The sequence below is a fragment of the Peromyscus californicus genome, unplaced genomic scaffold, assembly GCF_007827085.1.
Source record: "Peromyscus californicus insignis strain IS unplaced genomic scaffold, ASM782708v3 Scaffold_4__1_contigs__length_199733344, whole genome shotgun sequence".
In the NCBI taxonomy this organism is placed as follows: domain Eukaryota; kingdom Metazoa; phylum Chordata; class Mammalia; order Rodentia; family Cricetidae; genus Peromyscus; species Peromyscus californicus.
The window spans coordinates 113,035,148-113,052,233 of record NW_026294562.1 but is presented as its reverse complement, the minus strand read 5'-3'; the positions used below and the strand labels follow the sequence as shown (position 1 = coordinate 113,052,233).

Sequence of the window (17,086 nt, the reverse complement as noted above, 5' to 3'; positions counted from 1 at the left end):
ATAAGAAAGGGCTTGGTCAGATAAGTAAGTGAGAGAAGATGGGTACAAGACACTACAAGAGTCTTATTCAGGAGTATGTTTGGGTTCAAGAGCGATCTAAACCCAAGTAATCACAACTATGGTGCAACAGATTATCTGAACCTAATAAAGTAATTTATGCAATGATTCCCTTGGAACATATTTATTAGGAACCTGGGCACTGCTGTGGAGATACAAGAGATAAAAGCCCCGCCCTCATGAAATTGTAGTCTAGCAACACAGAACATCTGTAATGCAGTGTAAAAGCAGGATGCAGAGAAAACAGCAGAGAAAGTCAAGAAGAATTGATGCACATGGGGGCGGGGAAGGTTGAACTTACAGAGACAACCGGAAAGATGTGAGTACGTCCATCCTGTCGGTGGCATGACCTCACAGCGGTTCCCGCACTGAGGCGCTCAGGCCAGTCACCTGCCTTCCTCATTCTCCCCAGTGCAAACACTTCAGTCTTGATTCATTGGATCGGGACTCTGGTTTCTCAAAACTGTCATTTCTTTATGAAAAGGCACACCTGAAGTCCTTTTAGAAAAAGACGGGGAAAGTGATCAATCAAAACCAAGAGAGCAGTTGACACTTTACACACTTGATACACACAGAGAGAAAGCTCACTGCAGAGCCGGCCTGTACTTCCTGGCCCTCAGAAGTCATCAGGCTTGGCAGGGCGGATGGCAGTGAGTGTTTTATTTCAGTTGTCGATAAAGCAAAATAAAGCAAAGCACTGACAAAAAACAGCTTATGGGAGAAAAAAAAAGAGTCCTTCAGTTTACAATCCCAGATTACAGTCCATCATAGCACAGAAGCTACAGGAGCAGGAGCCTTAGGCAGCTAGTTACATCCTTTAGTCCAGAGCAGAGAAGAATGCAAATAGGCATGATCGAATGGATCTGCTTTCTACGGTTCAGGACTCCCTGTGTAGGGAGGGAATGGTGCCACCATTAACGAACTGGGTTTTTCCACATCAGTTAATACTTATGACAATCCCCTCCCAGTTGTACCCTCAGATCAACTTAATCTAGACAATTCTTCAGGTAGACTCTCTTCCCAAATGATTCTTGGTTGGTGGACATGCATGAACCCATCATTTTCATGGCTCATTAAAGGGTGTCCCGTAGTGGATACCTGTTCTATGACCTTGAAGTACCACTCCCCCCCCCCCCCCCCGGGATGGCCTCGGAGACTGGCTTAGGCGGTGGGAACAGAGCGAGACAGGACCTCAGCCTTCCAGAACCCTGCAACGATTCGCCTATTCTGTTTAGTGAGTTGTCTTTTCTGATTTATCTCCTAATAAATTCCTTATAACTCTTAAGCAGACTCCCTTGGATTTCCTCGCTGTGTCTGGTGCCCACAACGTGTTGGTGGGCCGCCCCCACGGCCCTTATTCACGCAGGCTAGCTTAATAACCCCACCTGCTAGGAGTAGCTCACATCCCGTCTGGAGGTCAGAAATTCCTGCTTTGTCAGACACACGCTGCGGCCCCTCCCAACCCATGCCTGTGTTCCCTGCCGGGGGGCCAGCTACACTTGGCTGGGCCCACTCAAGTGGCAGATTTGCCTAAATGATCTGTGCACTTCCCACTTTGAGCTAACGAGGTTACTTTTCCCAGACTGGCCTCGAACTCACAAAGATCCGCCTGCCTCTGCCTCCCGAGTGCTGGGATTAAAGGCGTGTGCCACCGCTGCCCGGCTCGCGGTTACTTCTTTATATGTGGGTGCCAGAACCTGCGAGGGAACTGGCGTTTACCCACTTAAGCCCACTCGCCTAGGACCAGTGAGCAGCTCCAGCTCTGCAATTTGGGAACAGCAGCCCACAGGTCAGCAACTACCAGCAGGTTGTGGGTTTTTTGTTTGTTTGGTTTTTGTTTTCTGTTTAAAACTGTTCGGTGTGGCTGCCGGCAACTCCATCTTTTGAAATATCCGATCCAAGCCGCTGCCGTCAGCACCTCCAGCCTCAGAGCCGTTCTGCAGGAGTCCCAGGCAGCGCTCCCGACTGCTCGGTGTATTACCTCATTTGTTGTGATCCTGGCAGCTCTGCCTAGTACTCACGGGTCCCAGGTGGGGGTTGCCTGGGTGAGTGTTTAATTCACGGGAGCCCACTCAGGAAGCCCGAGTCAGCTCACACCAGACCTGCCACACCTGCTGGGCGAACATTGCTACTACTACACCCAAAAATCATCCCTGGAGCCAGCTTTTCCCCCTACCTGGTTAATTAAGAGCTTGGAACATCTGGACACTTAGGGCAATCTCTCGAGGACCTTATCTGAGGTAACTTACTTGATAGTTTTACACCTTAAACTGATTAATAAATAAAAAAAAATGTTTCTTTTACAAATTATAAGTATTTCTTACATCATGGCAGATAATATAACCATTCAGGAATTTAAAAACTTCTTTGTTTATACTATGGATGAAATTTTACATGACATATATGACCTTCCTGGGACATATACAATTTTCACGATAAATGGCGATTAGCATAGTAATTCATACCATATCATTAAAAAACTGGTTTAATAACAGCACCAAGTATGAGACATTAATGGTGCCCATGCTTGGTCTGTATTTACTGGCTTATCTCACCAGCACCTAAGCACCTATCAAGAGATCTTTGAAATGCCCCTCGCTACCAGGAGGACCTCAGGGTTCTGATGCAGGCACAGAAGGACTGTAGCAGGAACCACGGGAAAGCCTGAGCTGAGAGTTGCAGGGAACTTTAGCCCCACGTTATTGTAGGTTAGCAATGCTTCTAATCCATTAGTCTATCCAATACGTCAAGGAGTTAGCAGCCAGACTGACTATCCTGGTAAGTCATGTGAGAGGAGAAGCTTCAGTTGAGGAATGGCCTACATCAGATGGGTCTGCAGTTATGTCTGCAGGAACTGTCTTGATTGTTAATGAATGCAGGAGGGCCCAGCCCACTATGGGCAGCACCATCCCCAGGCAGGTGGTCTTAAGCTATATAAGAAAGTCAGCTAAATGCGAGTCTTCGAGCAAACCAGGAGGAATTTTTCTCTGTTTTCTGCATCACCTTCTTGGCTATGTTGGTTCCTTTTTGGAGGTTGTGCTGTGTGGAACAGCAAGCAGTCCCTTGCCTTCAGATTCCTGCCTTGAGTCCCTGCCCTGACTTTCCTCAGTGATGGACTGAGACCTTGATGTGTAAGCCAAATAAGTCCTTTCTTCCCCTAAGCTCTGTTGGACAGAGTATTTTGTCATCAGAATTGAATTAGAGCAGAGACCAAACGTACTAGTTTGCCTAGGGCATGTGAAATGTTCTGTGGTCTCAGCCTCATTATTACAATATCCCTTTTTGGCCAGCCGCAGAACAACCCCATTCGGGATGATAAATAAAAGGCTAGCTTATAAACATCCATGGAACCCAACTGATGGAGACCACTTCAAAGCATCATTGCGATGGCTCATGACAAGCATGAAGAAGGGCAGAAGTGAGCAGGAGCATATACCAGGTAAAGCAAGAATCAAATCTAGTGCAGGATTTTCCACTGGCATCCTTGCCCAGGACCCTCACTAGTCCTGGATAAGGAAGTACTGAGAACGGCTACTGGAATTCCTCTGCATGCCTGGATGGCCATCTTTAGTCTCCGATTAACCAGTGATAGACCATCAAGTCAAACCTCCATTATCCTCACAAGTTCTAGGTTGAAAACCCCGTGAGAGTTCAAAAAGATCTTCAAGGAAGTAGTGGCTTGGGTGTCCTTGGAGCTTTTCCAGGGAGCAGGTAGCACAAGCTTCATAACGAACAGGGAACTAGGAGCATGGTCTCAGCATTCTAACCCCATTCTCATCCAAAACAGGTAAGGCAGGAATTCATACACAGCTCAGCCACCTACTGGTTCACACTCTGCACCTTCCGGGTGTTGTTCCAACAGCTTTTTACATAGTTTCCTCCTACAGGTTGTAATCATGTTACCAAGTGTGTCCTAAATTCTGTCCCAACCTTCTGATCCTCGGAGACAATGGTTTTCACGGTTACTCTCCCTCTTGGAACATTTCCAAATCCTAGTTGCATGGCCTAAGTGAGCCCCAAAGGCACAGATACCTAGCCCAGTTTGTGGCTTGTCACACTTCCCACAGGTTTGTACAGCAACACCTAAATCTATTACAAGGGCAAAGCAAAGGTTCTCTGACCAGAGATGTTTACGGAAATGCAGATTTAAAAATAGTACCAGGTCTCTTTACTATAAGACGTTTTATAGCTCCCAGTATGCAAACAGGTATGTGAGGGGGCATTAAGAGGAATCTCCCTCCTACTTGATGACAGTACCCTTTTCAGTTCTGGCAGGAAATTTGGAATGGCATGTATTTAAGGGACATGCTTTAGGAACCATGGTTCCACTAATTTTGGTAGAAATATACTGTTAAAATGTATAGAACTAATGCAGGTATATTAACTACACTGCTACCAAAAGTTCAGTCTTTCAATTACTGGGACACTTTCTTCTCTTGTTGTATATGTTTATGGTATGGTTGCATGTGTGTGCATGTTTGAGTGTGTTCTGGCAAACAAATGTGCCAGTGCACATGCATATGTAGGCATGAAATCAATGCCAGGTGTCTTCTTCCATCACACTGTACTTATTTCTTGAGGTAAGGTCTTTTGCTGAATCTGGAAGTTGTTGATTCTGGATAGTCTAGCTAGCTTGCTCCAGGGATCCACTGTCTCTGTTTTCCCAGGTCTGGCCTTGTAGGCTGCCCAGTTCTTCTGTGGGTCCCGTGATCTGAACTCTGTTCCTTACACTTGCACACATGCCTTGTTCACTGAGCCATCTCCCGAGCTCTACTATGACACTAACACCACAGTTTACCACTAATGAAAAGATGGACACGTTGAAATAGTTTATAATTTTCTCTTTCCATTCCATTGAAAACACCAATACAGCATGTGGGTACTATTCTTTAGTGTGTTGCATCTACTTGTGAGCTAAGAACTGATATTATTTTGACTTTGTGCCATTTGTCTACCTTTATAAAAAAATCAAAATCTAAATATCAAGGAGATTCATAAAAGGAACATCTATTTTCAAAGTCTCTCTCTCTCTCTCTCTCTCTCTCTCTCTCTCTCTCTCAAAAGCAAACAACAACAACAAAAATCCCAAATACCAGACATAGAAATGGGCATGCCTCTTCTTCCTGAGGTGAGATGAGATTCCTGCTCGATCTGAAAGCAAATTGTACTCAGTGGATTCCCACCAGCCCTGTTGGGTCCCTTCACTATGCCTGACATACAATATGAAGAGCACCAGCAGCGCTGTCTTGAGGGCCTTACCAGGATGATCCTTCATAAAGCTCAAGAAACACAAGCCACAAGAAGAATGCTTAACTGACAGTATTCTATTTGGATGTCCTCACAGCCACAATGTAAGCTAAAGTTACCCAGCATACGACACCACAAACATCTACCTCCTATTACTGTTCTCCTCACAGATAGAATTGGGAAGAAGTGCTTAGGCTCAGAGGCACAAGATGAAACTACAAAACACGTCACTCGTTTCTTTTCGTTCTGTGATTCTGTTCACTGACATTTACTGGAATACATGGTTCTGATTAGTTTTTGTGTTCTCCCCACTGTTTGAATTTATTTTATGTAGTGTGTGTGTATGTGTGTATGTGTGTGTGTTGCTAAAGTTTTCCTGCCTGGCCCACAGTCAGGACAAATCTCTCTCACCAGCCAGTCCCATGGCCGCTCAAACCCGATCAAGTAAACACAGAGACTTATATTGGTTACAAACTGTATGGCCGTGGCAGGCTTCTTGCTAACTGTTCTTACAGCTTAAATTAATCCATTTCTATTAATCTATACCTTGCCACGTGGCTTGTGGCTTACCGGTACTTTACATCTTTCTTATCCTGATGGCGGCTAGCAGTGTCTCCTCCACCCAGCTTCCTGTTCTCTCCATTCTCCTCTCTGTTAGTCCCGCCTATACTTCCTGCCTGGCCACTGCCAATCAGTGATTTATTCATTGACCAATCAGCAACACATTTGACATACAGACCATCCCACAGCAGGTGTGTGTGTGTGTGTGTGTGTGTGTGTGTGTGTGTGTGTGTGTGTGTGTGTATGTGTGTGTGTGTTGCACCTCTGTGTATGTGTAGAGGCCGGAGGAGGACAGCGAGTGTCCTGCTCATTCATCCTCTGCCTTATTCCTTTGCACCAAAGCCCTCACTGAACTTGGAGCTATGCCAGAAGACAGCGAGACTCAACAATCCTCCTCTTCCTGTCCCTGACAGTGCTGGGATTGCAGGGGTGTGTGTGTGTGTGTGTGTGTGTGTGTGTGTGTGTGTGTGTGTGTGTGTGTCTACGGTCCACTTTTCATGTGAGTGCTGCGGATTTGAATTCGGATCCACACGTTTCCACAGCAAACAACTCTTCGCTACTTAGCCATCCCCCAGCCCTCCAATTTTTAAGTTACCTTTGTTTATTTATGGGTTGGCACTCGTGTGCTACCATGCGTCTGTGGAAATCAGAGACCAACCTGTGGGGGTCAGTTCTCTCCTTCCTCTGTATGGGTTCCAGGAGTTGAACTCTGGCTGTTAGGCTTGGCAGCCAGGACCTTTGCCTGCTGAGCCGTCTTACCAACTGTCTTCAACGGTTTTCTGACTGCTGCGTCTGATTTTATGTGCTGATAGCCTAGACCATTCCATCAAGAGACCCCCTTTTAAGATGGGAAAAGAGAGCTACACTGGTTCTTCTTATAGCAACTTCCAAGCATTTTTTAAAACTATAAAATAAGTACAGTGAAAAAGAAAAGTCTGCAAATTAAAAAAAAAATACACAGCTCTCTGGAAGCACGTTGAAAACTATGCAGAATAATTTTGGATTAGGCTGTGTGACTATGCTCAGCTTCAAACAAGCAGTTATTCTGCTGTAACACCCAGGGAGCAGTGCATCCATTGTTCTTAGGAATTAAATTCCTTTTAAATTACCCATCCAAATGATAAACAGTGAGATGTGATGCACTCTGGGGGGTAAGACGCAAGGATTGTTTTTTATTGTAGCCACAACCTGTTAGCTGGGAATCTATTCAGCCTGTTCTAATTAGGCACCACTTACTGTCTTTCGAGAAACTGTTAGCCCCAGATACGTGACTGAAATCTTGCTAAGTGGAGGGATTGGGATAAATGATCTTGCCTACTCGGGTGTAATGACAAGGTTTGCAGAGGCATTTACAGACTTCCCACAAAGGAGAGCAATGGTTTTTAGAAGAGAAAGTTTTATTTTCAAAACTAAAAGCAGCATGGAAATTCTGTTTACTGTAAGACACAGTTTTATATGTGTATCAATATAGCCAATAAATTATTGTTTCTCTTCAAGGACTACTATGAAAATGTTGAGTCAAAAACATTATAATTGCCTATTGAAGTGCTATGATGTCACCATCCAGATGCATTATAACCACACATTACAAAAATATCAATATATGACTCTCTGAAGAAAACACATACATATACAAACATAGGAATTCAAATCCTCCATATATCACATATTTAATATAAACCTTTGAAGCAAGCTTGGATAAGACAAAAAAGCAAGAGTTCTCATAAAAACTGAAAGTTTAACTTAATTGCCAAATATTCCCTATTGCCCCAAACATCAATATTTTGAAATCTCTGTATGAAAGTATGCTTTCAGACTGTTTAAAAGCTATGATGCACACACCAGTTTTCAAATAATAGAGCCAATCATTTTGCCACTTGAAGAATGTTGGGTAAAAGATATTATATGACACACAGGTACAAGAGTCAATGATAAAAAGCTGGTGTCTCCTACAACTTGAGCCCAAAGACCCTGGAGTGCTGGCAGGAAGAAGCAGCCGGGTCAACCCTCCCTGCAATCCAAGTAGTTCCCTTTAATCCAGTAGCAAATCTGCGCATATTTAAGAGGAGTGATTCTGACTGCCACGTTGAAATCCTGTGGAGAGCCATTCATATCCACCCATTGGTGGCCGGAAAAGATGCCAATAATTTTTCTTTCCCATTTCTGCTGTGGTCTCTTCCACATCCTCACGTAGACCCCTGAACCACTGGCCCCAGGCTGGGCATCACATTGCTGGTAGAGAAGGTCGTAGGTCTCATCTTTGACGTCACAGAAACGGTACACCAAATTGCCTGGCCGGTCATTGTCATAGCCAGAGAAGTGGATCCTGCCCCCTGGGAGCTGCTTAGCCGGAGGGCTCACCCCAATCTTCATGAACTTCCTTTTGTGGGGTTTCTTGAGTTCCAGAAGGGCGTAGTCATAATCCATGCCGATGTCGTTGGCGTTGCCTTTGATCCACCCCTTGGGCACGTGGGTGCGTTTCACCCGGATCCACTGAAATTTCATCTTGTCAGGCATGGCTGGGCTCGAACTGTTGTCCCCTCCGCCACCATCTTTATACTTGGGTTTCAGGAAGCCCACTCGGAGTTTCTGCGTCCCTTTCACATAGGTTTTCCCATCGTGTATGCAGTGTGCAGCAGTAAGGACGTGCTTTTCGGCCACCAGGGTGCCGGTGCAGCCCGTAGACAGCTTCACTGACGTTGAGAAAGGGTAGTTTAGCAGGAAGTCCTTCCCGAAAATGCTAAACCTGCCGTCATAGCCATAAATCTGCCTCTTCCTACGAGATTTTCCCGCGGCCTCGGAGTCTCTACTTCGCGCCCTGCCTTCGGCGTTGCTGAGGATGTAGATGCCCACCTGAGTCTCTGTGAGGCTGCCATTGGCGTAGAGGGTTTCATAGGAAAGGTACTGCTTGGCCTCTTCATAGGTGGGCAGTGGTGTTCCCTTATGACACTGGGGTCCACATGAGGAGGACACCTCCAATTTGGCTTTGGCATCAAAGTCTGGCTTGGCTAAGTTGAGAGTAGACTGAGGCAAGACGACAGGGAGGCGGTAAGCCGGCCAAGTGGGTTTCCATGGACTACTATAGGGACTCACCTGCCTGAAGACACAGAGCAGGAGGAGAAGGATGAAGAGTCCTGGGATCCCGGCCATGTTGAGAGCTGCTGTAGAAACAAAGATAAGGAGTCAGGAGGACAAGAGTTACAGCTCATTTCCTGCAGCCTGGCAAAGGGTAGCAGCATGCTGGTCATGTTTCTAAGACTGTGAGCCTTTCTCAGGTTTCCAGGGAGAGAATTCCTCAGGTAATGGTTTCACTTACATGGAAGGACTTGACCTTGGGATCATTCCCACACCTCAGCCCCAAATGAAACTGGGTGTTCCTTCCCTTAATGCTTAAGAAGCAAAGACCACAGATCCTTTCAGGGCTACATCTACATAGTTACCATTACTCTGTGAACATATGGCCAGCTCTCATTTTTACATGATTTGAACTTTCTTTCTACTTGATTATACATCTTATTCCCTCCTATTTAACTACCCATCCACTCCAGGCCTTTTTTTCTTCCTTCTTAGCTCTTATTCCTATCACAGTAAGTTCTTACATAATTTTCTGGGCAACATTCTTATTTGAATAGTAAATCTAAATTACACACTTTACTGGGTAGCAAAGGCATCTGGGAAAGGTGGAGTCATACTTACTAGGAATCTTATCTTTCCTACCTGATGCATGCATTTGGAAGATGATATGAGAATTTTGCAGATTTTTTGCTTTGAATTTAGGGGGAAACATGTTAGGTATTGCCTTTGCTCCAACCTTTGGGAACATAGGTACATTTCATTCTGATCCACTGAAGTTTTATATTCTAGGGCATGGCTGAACTCCAGCTGTCAGCTCCTAAACAACCATCTTTACACTTGCAAACAAACAAATAATTGTAGACATTTGGATTATGCTGCATACTAAAGGAATCATTGTCAAAGATATGAAGCTTTAACACTGTATTAAGTCTAATAACTTTATGACTATTACTGTTGGTTATTTATTCAGGTGTCTGTATCCATGTTTTCTGCTTGTCTAATGCCTTCGCCTTGGACCTGTGCTAGAATTTGAAAGGATCTTTGGATAAATGCTTGTGTTATTGGAAGAATAAATTAGCGTTGTAGCTCAGAAAACACATTTTTTTGAATGATGCATAGTGACTTCCAGTGACAGATATGCATAGATGATGGGATAGCTCAGACTGAGGGTAGAAAGTCAGGTGCAGGGACAAAGTGGAACAGGAAAGGTTTCCCGGAGGGAGGTGTGAAGTTGAAAAGGCATTAGATAGATGATGAGACAGAGAAGGGGACCCTTGAATGAACAACAGTCTATGCAGGAGCATGGGGGTGTGCAACAGCGTGAGTCACTTCAGGAATTATATCCAGCGCAGTAGGAGTGGACAGAGAAGATGACAGAGGCCGCAGGTAAGAACCCCCCTGTCGAGCACTGTGCGTGCTAAATGCAAGAGCACAAATTTTACCCTGAAAGATAAATGTAAAGCCTTGATCAATCATCCCTGGAGAAAAGCACTAACAAAGAGGGTTGGAAGGGCTCTCTCCATTGCTCAAGCATCAGTGGGCTCTGACTGGCTCCAAATCTTCTGGTTCAGCTGACTCAGCGGGTGGGGTAATTCATTCACAACCAGGCATCCCAGAATGGGATGGGAGGGGGATTTCTCAAGAGGCCAGCTCCATGAACAAAGCAGGAACAAGAGGAAACAGTGATTTCCTTATTCTCACTTGCTTCCTCTTGTAGGGTACAGATAGGCTGGCAACTTCGGGGTGCCTTGAGCTTGCTTTATGTACGACCAAACACTCCATTGATCTGACCTAGCCTACCTGGGCAAGCCAAGCCACATCCCCAATACCCGCACACTAAAATGTGTACCATCATCTCTGCTACCTCTTTTGTCCCACTCCCTTGAAATCTACTTCTGTGAGGGAATAATAGGAATGAAGAAATGAAGGAATGAGATCCTCAAAAAAAAATCCAATTCCTCACCATTTCCTAACTCCTTAAAATTCTACTTCCCTTCGTCTTTGTAAATAGGAAAAATCTTGGGTACTTTGGGAGTACTTGAGTACTTGGGGAGGAAATGCAGTAAGCTGTTTTCTTGCATCCTTGAAATCATGGGGTACATGGATACGAACACAAGTGTATTTGTATGTTCTTGTTGGGGATGCTAATGTCAGGACTAATACATCAACATGGACCAGGGAAGAGGTGTGTTGATGCTAACAGAGTCCACCCCGCAATGGAGGGCTGAGCAATGTGGTGGTGTTGTAACACTGAGAGCTCTCTGCCTGACTATTCCCACCTACTGGTGGGGACCCAGCTCGAGCTCATTTTGGGTTAGAATAGCCTTTGTGCTATGGTTATTCCTGCCTCGACTAGCCTCCCCATTCACATCAGAATCCCTGTCAAACATGATCTACTAAAGAAATCAGGCGTTTCCCTCTTAGGCTGCAACCTAACTATCCTCTTCCCATGACTGATGTGGAGAATGTTAATTCTGCTAAGCCTGCTGCACCAAGTTTTGTTTCGTTTTATCTAAAGAGATACAGAATCCAGAGGCCCAAGCTGTCAAGGGTCCCTGTTTTTAAAGTATGACTGTGTGGGAGAGAGTAGGAAATGAGACAGCATCATGCTATACTTATCACAAGATACATATGATACTTTCAGTGCACAAGAAGAACGAGAGAGTTAAGCTATGCTGATATGAGCACATGAAACGTTGTATTCCAAATCTGAAACACATACATAATTGTATAGAGTCTGAATTATCAACTGTACCCAAGTCGTGCTGCTAATTGTCTTGAGCTAAATGGTTTAATGACAAGGTATCAGGGAAGAGAAAAGCAGGAGAGACTCGGAAAACTCCTGCAAACACATTTTTAAAAATCCACCTAGGAACTTTGCTTTAATGAATTAATCCTCCTCTCGTGCAAAGTTAAGCCCTCTTTCTAAGTGCTTTGCCTGTACAGTGAATCCTTATTTATTTAAAGAATACTTTCTAAGGTCCCAAAGTACGCTCTATTTCACAAATGCCAACATGACATCCTCCCTCAGCCTGTTTGCAAAAGAAACCAGTCACGTATGTGGTACTGCATGGAGGGGTACCCATTTTCTTTGGTGGGTGGGTGCTGGGTAGTCAGTCAGCTTGGCTCCTGTCCTGATAGCTCTCAGTATAGAGGGTCAAATTTACTCCTTGGCAAAACAGTAGATGACTACGTGCCAAGAACTTTGGAGATCACTTACAAATGAAATAATGCTGAGGGATCTACTAAATGATAGACTATTACCAATTCAGATTCCTAACAACTTAAGTTCTCATCACGTAGCCAGGAGTCAGGGAGAAGTCGGCCATCTATGGGAAAGATTGCTATCTACTTAGGGCAGAGCACAGCTTTCTTTGTGTAAGATCAAATTGGGAGGTGCCTTGGAAGCACTATTTTCTCTTAGCTTGAAACAAGGCTTGTAAGTTCCCAGTGTTATTGTGGAACTAAGACTTCACCTTGATGATCTTCATTTTATGTTTTCCCTACGGTTTATAGGTGCATCTGAAAATTAAAGCTCTAATCCAAACATAGAAAGGGATACAGATGTCAAGAAACTGGTGCAGGTCATTATTCCAAATTGATTTGGAATATCTGGTGAGCAACTGATTGGTAAAGCTGGATGTAAAGCCCTCATAGACTTTCACTGGCATCTGGTTATTAAGGTTATAAGCATCCAAAGTTACTTGCTGTGTCATCAAACTTTACTTAACATGGGTTGGAAAACTATTCTTTAAGCAACCCAAGCCAGGGAATCACTTTCATGGGTTCTTGCAATTCCAGGATTTTCTACTTGCATATATATGCATTTAGGATCAAAAATGTCCAGACAGGTCAGGGACTATGTTGTTTATGGAAGCTGGAGGTACCGTGGGTGGGGGAAGGAAAATGTATCACATTCATCTGTTACTTCACTGGGAGTTAAAAACCTCCATGTTCAAACTGCCAAACTGCCAAACAAACAAAAAACAAACAAGCAAACAAAATCACAAAGGAATCTATCAGGGACGGCTTTTAAGAACCCAGTGGAGGGATGACTGAGTCTGGAGGATGCTTTGGAAAGTTCCAAAGAAAAAGTAAGAGAGAAACAACCCTACTGCCATTGAGGGTCCCTTCTGAGACACGGACACCCCACCCTGACAGTTGTTATTGGCTGAGTTGATTTCTGAGTCATAAGACAGCCAATAACAACCAGGATGCTTTAAAATGAAGTAAGTAGCTTTGCATTAATTTCTCAGCTCACTTGATAAAAAGATATGCCCATAGAGATAAATATTGTTTATAATATCACAAACTCAAAGTAAGCATGTGCTATGCACATCTAAATTGATTTATTCATAGACATTCAGGGATGTAAACAAACAGATTTAACATATACAATCCTAATCCCATAGCTGGAGACATGATACATGGGCTATTTAACTTTAAATCCTCTAATGTTTAAAAGTGGGTTGTCTTGTTTTTGTAGAGCTATTTGGAAAACCAACTTTTTTTTTAAAGGAATGAAGGTTCCCAAACCTTATCTTCCATATAGCTAACTCTAGACCAAAAAAAAAAATGTTAGGTCTATCACATTCCATCTCTAAGAATACATCTTTTCAGGATACAGACTCCTCATACACAAAAATTATCTTCTAAGCTTTCCAATTAAATGTTTTTATGCATTACTTCGCATAATGGCAAAGCAGAATGGAAAAGTAAGGTGAACAACTATTTTTTTCACCATGTTTAGTAATATAGAAACTGCATTTTTTTTTTCCAGCTCTGGGTATCTGACTCACAAGAGGGCTACACACTCCCTTCCCCCAGGTTGCAATATCAGCCACTGTCTAGCTGTCTGATGTCTCAAAAGTTTCACACTTTATAAACATACTTCATAAGCCCTACAATAATTTTATGGTGGAGGGACTGTGCACATTATCAGATGTGCCAATGATAATAATCATTTACTGGGATTGCCTTTTCTGATTCTCCACACAGTAGTCTTAAAAACTGCAACAACACAGTTCTCCTCAAGGGAGCAGTGTTTGAGAGACTGATTTAACTCCTAAAAGCAAACAAGTGTTCCAAGAGAAAGCCTAATTTTTTCAGACATCCATTCTCTCCTATACAAGGTATGAATTCCTGTGACCACGATAAAAGGTAAGAAAGTACATGAAAGTGCTCACTCTAGGCACCATTTGGAAGGATGACAAAGGGTCCTCCATGAGATCTGTAGCCAGGGACACTGAACAATGTGGCTCTGCTAATTCCCAAAGCAAATGCCTAAAGATGAACAAAGCTCTGTGAATACACTGAAGCCAGGCTCGCTCTCACTTTCCAGAGCCACATAACCCATTAGAGCAAAACAGACCTAATCACATGAGAGCTTGAGAATGATGGTCTGGGAGGGGAACTGGAGGAAACTTAGGAAGCCTGGCAGCTCAAACACAATCTTGCCGTCATAAAGAGTTTAAGTTCTTCTCTATCAGGTTTTAGGCAAAGGAACCACCCTAGAGATCCCAAGACAACCTTGAAGCAGAGCAGGAACAGAGTGCATAGAGCTGTCAGTGGTAAGACCGTGAGAAACAAACTCCCTGGAGTCATTTGGAATTACGCATGAATAATGCCTGGTACACTGGCTCCTAAAGCATCCATGGGAGAGATGCTCAGGAGAACCTGAGACTATTAAACTCTGCAGACCTGGGCCAACAATGTTCTCAGACACACTAATGGGCACTTTGGCACTTACGCTACAGGCAGAAAAACACACCTATATTCATTCACTGTCTACCTGAATCATCGTCAGTGAGACAGAAATGAGATCCATATTAATTACCTTGGAAAATTGCTTCCTCCCAGTTCAGAGACAGCATGACAAGTTACTTACTGACTTTATAATAATGGAAAAATACAAGTGAAGGATTTATTCATATGCACATGGTGTACCACTCAGGGGGAAATGAATGTAGTGCCTCTGTGGGATCTTCAGTCCCTTCATCCCACCTCCAATCTATTCCTAAGAGACTCTTAAAAAAAAATGTTCACCGTGTAACTCCCGCTAGCCACAAATTCACCATCCTGCTTCCCGAGTCTCCTAAGTGTTGGGATTCAGGGGCTTGCACTACTGTACCTAACTCCTAAGAGATTCCTTGAAAGATAGTTAATAGTTTTTTTTAAGTGCTCTCCTGCCCAAGTATACTCTTGACACAATGTCTAAGAACATCCTGATATTAATTTGTGATAGGGGTTTTGGCCACAGCTAACTTTTAACTATAAACTCAACTCTTCCCACAGGGCCTGGTGAGTTTATTCTAGTATCGACCTACCTCTCCCTAAGGAGTCCACTAGGACCCCTCAAGTTCACTTTCAAGAGCTGGGAGAAACAATTCCTCTTCTAACTGAGCTACTGAGTAGTCTGGAGCTTTCCACCAGTCGCAGGCTGTTTCTGAATTCTCCTGGGTGTCACCCAATGGACAATAAAATAAACAGGATTTTTATCAGAGGCTTTTCTCAAGAGATGCTCTGAGGGAGGAGCGGGGGGAGAGCCAGCCCCACTTCAGGAGGGGGGTGATATTGCTTCATCTAAACAAGTCTCCCTCTTTTAAAAGTTCCAGGGGGAGGAAAAAGCTTTTATTTTAGAGTTAACGATTTGTGATAAATGGCTACAGGCTGAAGCAATATTTGCTTCCCACAACTGTTGATAAGTTCAGGCAGCATTTTCTAGGTTTAGCGCACTGCACTAAGCCATCACTCAGAGCCAAAGCCTGTTTCCAACCTATGTTTGCTGACTTTCTCTTGCTTGTTAAGGTGTGTTCATAATCACGTGTCCGGTTAAAAATTAATGCTCAGAGCGTGATGGAATCAGATACGGTATATGCAGAGCTCACGGAAAGCAAGTGGTAGAGGTGGCGGTGTGTGTTCGTGGAGAGAGCCTGCCCTGACCAGTCCGAGGACAACTTGCCAGACAAGGCTCCATTCGACTCCCACACAGCACCCCGCATCCAAGACGGCAGTTTCAACGCCTGCTTTCCCCACCCACTTTACAAGTGACACTGCGTGAATCCTTATGCCCTACAGAGTGTGTGTCCCTGGGGGCTCTCTCGGGCTCTCATTCCAGCCTAGAGCCAGTGCAGAGGCCGGGACCAGGTCTCCAGTCCTCCCCGCGTCGCCCCCCACCCCACCCCCGCAGCCCGCAGCCACCCCACCCCGCGCGCACCCGGCCCTTTGTCCCGCTTCGGCACACGCCTGGGTCCTCCGCACTCATCGGGCGACACCGGGTGCCCGCACTGCACTCACCCGCGCGGAGCAGCCCGCCGGGGCTGGGCCGTGTGCTGCTCAGACAGGTGTGGGCGCTCGGAGGAGGACGCGCGCGGCTCCCATGCCTGCTCCGCAGCGCGACCAAGTGTGAGCCGGCGGGCCAGCAGCGTCCGCAGCTCCGGGTCCGCCCCCCCCCCCCCTTACCACCCCCACCCCGCGCGCCTCCCGGGCCCTCCCGCCCCGCCCCCGGCCGCGAGCCGCCCGCCCGCCCGCCCGCCGACGCCGCCCCTTCCCTTCGCCGCTTGCCTTCATCCTCAGCCTGCCATTCAGAGATCCCGGACCCTGCGGCCCTGCGCAGGTGGGTCTCCGCGGCACCTCACCACCAACGGGCTTGTCGCCTCTTGATGTCCCTTCCGCCAGGGACACCCTCCCTCTTTCGAGAACGCGTACAGAGTTCTAGACGTCTGCACTGTCCGAAGTCGGCAAAGCCAAGTGCTTCAGCAAGAGCGGTGCCCATCAGCACACCGGGTGCATGGGCCGTTCCTGGGCAAGTTTGCGAAGCTCACTACAAACTTGTGAGCTCCTTTACCCATGCGCATTCTTGCGCCTGAAATTGTGATGGCCAGACTCCTCTCCAACTTAAGTCTGCCTCAAGAGCCTCCAGAGAGGAGCAGTTTGTAACCCAGAGGCAGGACTACCAAGTTTGCAGGCTCTGCACTTCAGCCACTTGCGTGCTGGGTCCAGAGCACAGCAGGGGATTGCGGGCTTGGCAGCTTCTCAAGGGTTGGCTGGTGATGCCCCTGGCTTGGTCTCTACTGGGGCACCAGGGCACCAGCTGGTGGAGCCACCTCCTAGCCTCTGTAGTGCCTGCTTCCCTAAATCACTCCAA

At 45.5% G+C, this 17,086-nt stretch overlaps 1 protein-coding gene across 4 annotated transcripts; it reads right to left on the bottom strand.

The window, feature by feature from the left end:
- Positions 1-7,241: 7,241 nt before the first annotated feature.
- Prss23 (serine protease 23) lies at positions 7,242-16,765 on the bottom strand. 4 transcript variants are annotated; one of them, XM_052762006.1, is made up of 2 exons: positions 16,504-16,765; positions 7,242-9,026 (listed from the first exon to the last, which is right to left on the bottom strand). In XM_052762006.1, the coding sequence occupies exon 2, from the start codon at positions 9,013-9,015 to the stop codon at positions 7,867-7,869; it is 1,149 nt and encodes a 382-aa protein (XP_052617966.1). In that variant the 5' UTR covers positions 9,016-9,026; positions 16,504-16,765; the 3' UTR covers positions 7,242-7,866. The 4 variants fall into 4 exon arrangements, with proteins under 4 accessions (XP_052617966.1, XP_052617968.1, XP_052617965.1 ...); XM_052762008.1 differs by lacking the exon at positions 16,504-16,765 and adding an exon at positions 16,237-16,379; XM_052762005.1 differs by lacking the exon at positions 16,504-16,765 and adding an exon at positions 16,237-16,345 and having other exon boundaries at positions 7,242-9,023.
- Positions 16,766-17,086: the final 321 nt, after the last annotated feature.

Coding starts and splice junctions, on each gene's coding strand:
- Prss23 (XM_052762006.1), bottom strand. CDS start 9,015: ATGGCCGGGATCCCAGGACTCTTCATCCTTCTCCTCCTGCTCTGTGTC.